The sequence below is a fragment of the Limulus polyphemus genome, unplaced genomic scaffold, assembly GCF_000517525.1.
Source record: "Limulus polyphemus unplaced genomic scaffold, Limulus_polyphemus-2.1.2 Scaffold1532, whole genome shotgun sequence".
Lineage (NCBI taxonomy): Eukaryota > Metazoa > Arthropoda > Merostomata > Xiphosura > Limulidae > Limulus > Limulus polyphemus.
The window spans coordinates 91,442-94,396 of NW_013667142.1; the positions used below are offsets into that span (position 1 = coordinate 91,442).

Below are 2,955 nucleotides of genomic sequence, written 5' to 3' on the forward strand. Positions count from 1 at the left end.
AAATATCGCCCTTTCAACCGTGGGGGTGATATAACGTGACGGTCAATACCACTATTCATTTGGAAAAGAGTAGCTGACTAGCTGTCTTCCCTCTAGTCTTACACTACTAAATTAGGGACGGCTAGCGCAGATAGCCCTCGTGTAGCTTTGCGCGAAATTCAAAAAGCAAACAAACAAACTTAACAATCTAAGCCGAGTGTGGTTAATTGATATTGTAAAACTATATGCACATAAAATGAGAATAAGCACGAGCGTGGCCTGCAGTTAGTGTGCTCGGACAGTGAGTCTTGCCGCTATGTACTTGATGCCGTGGGTGGGCAAATCCCACTTTTCGGCAATAAAAGGGTAGTCCTAAAAAGTGGCGGTGAATAATGTTGACTAGCTGTCTTCCCTCTGGTCTATGAGTTAAAAATTAGGGTCGAGTATACGTAGATAGCTTTTGTGTATATTTGTGCAAAACTTCTAAAATAAAGAAGCCCCCCCCCCCAATGGCACAGCGGTATGTCTGCGGACTTACAACGCTAGAATCCGGGTTTTTGATACCCGTGGTGGGCAGAGCACAGATATGCCATTGCGTAGTTTTGTGCTTGATTACAAACAAAAACAAAGAAAATCCTAAATGACTTTGAGACTTTTTTTTTTCGGCTTGTATTTTTTTTTATTACTTCAATTTGAAGGACTGTTCCACTTGCACAGTACTTTATTATGTCAGTTAAGGAACAGAGTCACATCCAATAGAAAAAAATACTGTAATTACTACATAAAATATGGTCAAGTTTTTAACTTTTTTTTGTAGTTTTGGGTCAATATTGTTATCACTAGGCTGCGTTGACAGTTTGATTGTAGTTGTCGTTGTTGTTGTTTGTTATTAAGCACAAAGCTACACATAGGGCTATCTGTGCTCTGCTCACCACGGGTATCGAAACCCGGTTTTTAGCATAATAAATGTGCAGACATACCACTGTGCCACTGGAGGGCTGTTTGTTTGTATGGGGATGAAGAAAAGCAAATAACACTGTTATTGCGTTTTTATTTATTTATACAATAAATATTGACCTGATGACTGGCAGAATAATACACAAGCATCAAAATCTGAGACAGACTTAGCGTTCAAAAACCAAAACAATAAATAAAATAATACCAAATAAGAGAAAATACTGCCTCAAAAAAGACGCGACCATGTAGATACCTTTTGAAATGGGCAGCCACAAGAAACTGTTTCTTCTGTATCAGGATCCAAACATTTTCCATCCGTAAACAGACGCGTTTCACATAAATCATTAAAAGTACAAGAACCCACATCATTAGGTAGGCAAGGAATAGGCAACCACGTGGAGAACCCGAACAACAACGGTATTTTCTTCATCATCTTTAGTTTTACCTACAACAACAACAAAAACGTAAATAAAAAGAATGGTAATTGTTATAAGTTATTCTATGATTACCTAATCAATCAAGTAATCTGAACCAGAGCACAAAAGAAATAGCTTCATATTTCAAATGGAATGATGTATAATTACAATATGATGTCAGTTTCTTCGAATAATATGCTACTTTTCGAGTTTCTGCTACACTTGCATAACCGAAACGGTTAGATGTACAAAGTTTTTAAAATATAATTTAAAATAAAGTGTCTTTTTTTGTTATCATAATAGATTGATAAGGATTTATATTTCGTAGTATAATTTATAATTTCGAAGTTAAGCACAAAGCTACACAATGGGTTTCTAGCGTTGTAACTCCGCAGACATACCGCTGTGCCACTGGGGGGCTTCAAATTGATCATAAAATAAATGTAAAATGTTCGAATTTATAAAAAAACAAAAAAAACAGTATTGTTCAATAATCACATTCATTTGCCAGGCAAATTTACTCGACTAAAGAGAACTAACTCTTAGTACGGAACAGATTAATAGAAAATAGAAACAGTTTTATTGAGTTGTTAATCATTTTCCAAACAGTTATATATCACAATGGAGATAATTCTGTGATATGCATATCTCTATATTCATACAGCTTCATGTTTTTACAACCGTGTCAAACTGACCATTTATCTATAACACTGATGTCTCTGGTGTTCCCTAGAATAAGACGAAATAGTTCTGGAAAACACAAAACATCCAGTTCCACTTAAGAAAAAATGATTCTCTAGTGATTCAGCGGTAAACTTGAGATATATAATGCTAAAATTTGGTGTTCAATCTTTATGGTGAGCAGTCCATTTATACAGAACGACCAATACAGCCATACACATCCAAGTACACTTAACCTGAGCAGTAATATTATATAACAAGGATATTAAAAGCACCACAACACAGATTGGATTGTTTTTCGTCTTTGTATAGCAGTAGCTGTAATCATAATTGTGAAGTTTCTTGTCGAACATCCTCGATAAGATTATTACGTAAAACTAACAAATAAAGTCCGAAGTAAGAAAGAAACGCAAAAGGAATTATTTATTTTTTATGCCAACAGATTGTTTATTTTAATGTAATGTGTTTGTGAATTTTCATATTGAATAAAACGCAGATAAGAGTGTTGTATGAAAACTCATCTAACGTATAATTATATACATTTCATTGAATTGTTCCAGGGTGAATATAAGTTGTTACCTGTTGTCTTCCAAATTTCACGCCTCCCAGATTCTGTGCCAACCTATCTGTTGGAAGGTCAGTTTTACATCAAGGCCGAGTTAATAAAAGAGGACAAACATCTTGCTTGTTACTCAACAACTATCACACTGGAACTCTGATCACATCAACTGATAAAAAAGTCCTTTTTGGATAACTACAGCTGTATTTCACTCATGAACAACAGGAAGTCGCCGTTAATTGATGTATCTTAAAACAGACTTTTCTCATACACTGTCTAACAATGGATATTTTATTTTTGTCTTGAACAAGTATGAAAATCATTTGAAAGATTGTTTAGGCAGAGTATTCATGATGAAACTTT

General features: G+C 34.9%; 1 protein-coding gene across 1 annotated transcript in view; it reads left to right on the plus strand.

Moving 5' to 3' along the window:
- Positions 1–2,752, plus strand: part of LOC111086897 — a 9,888-nt gene extending 7,136 nt beyond the window's left edge. The window contains exon 3 of the mRNA XM_022391621.1: positions 2,594–2,752. Within this exon, the coding sequence (XP_022247329.1) occupies positions 2,594–2,752 (159 nt within the window). The remainder of the gene's footprint in view (positions 1–2,593) is intronic.
- Positions 2,753–2,955: the final 203 nt, after the last annotated feature.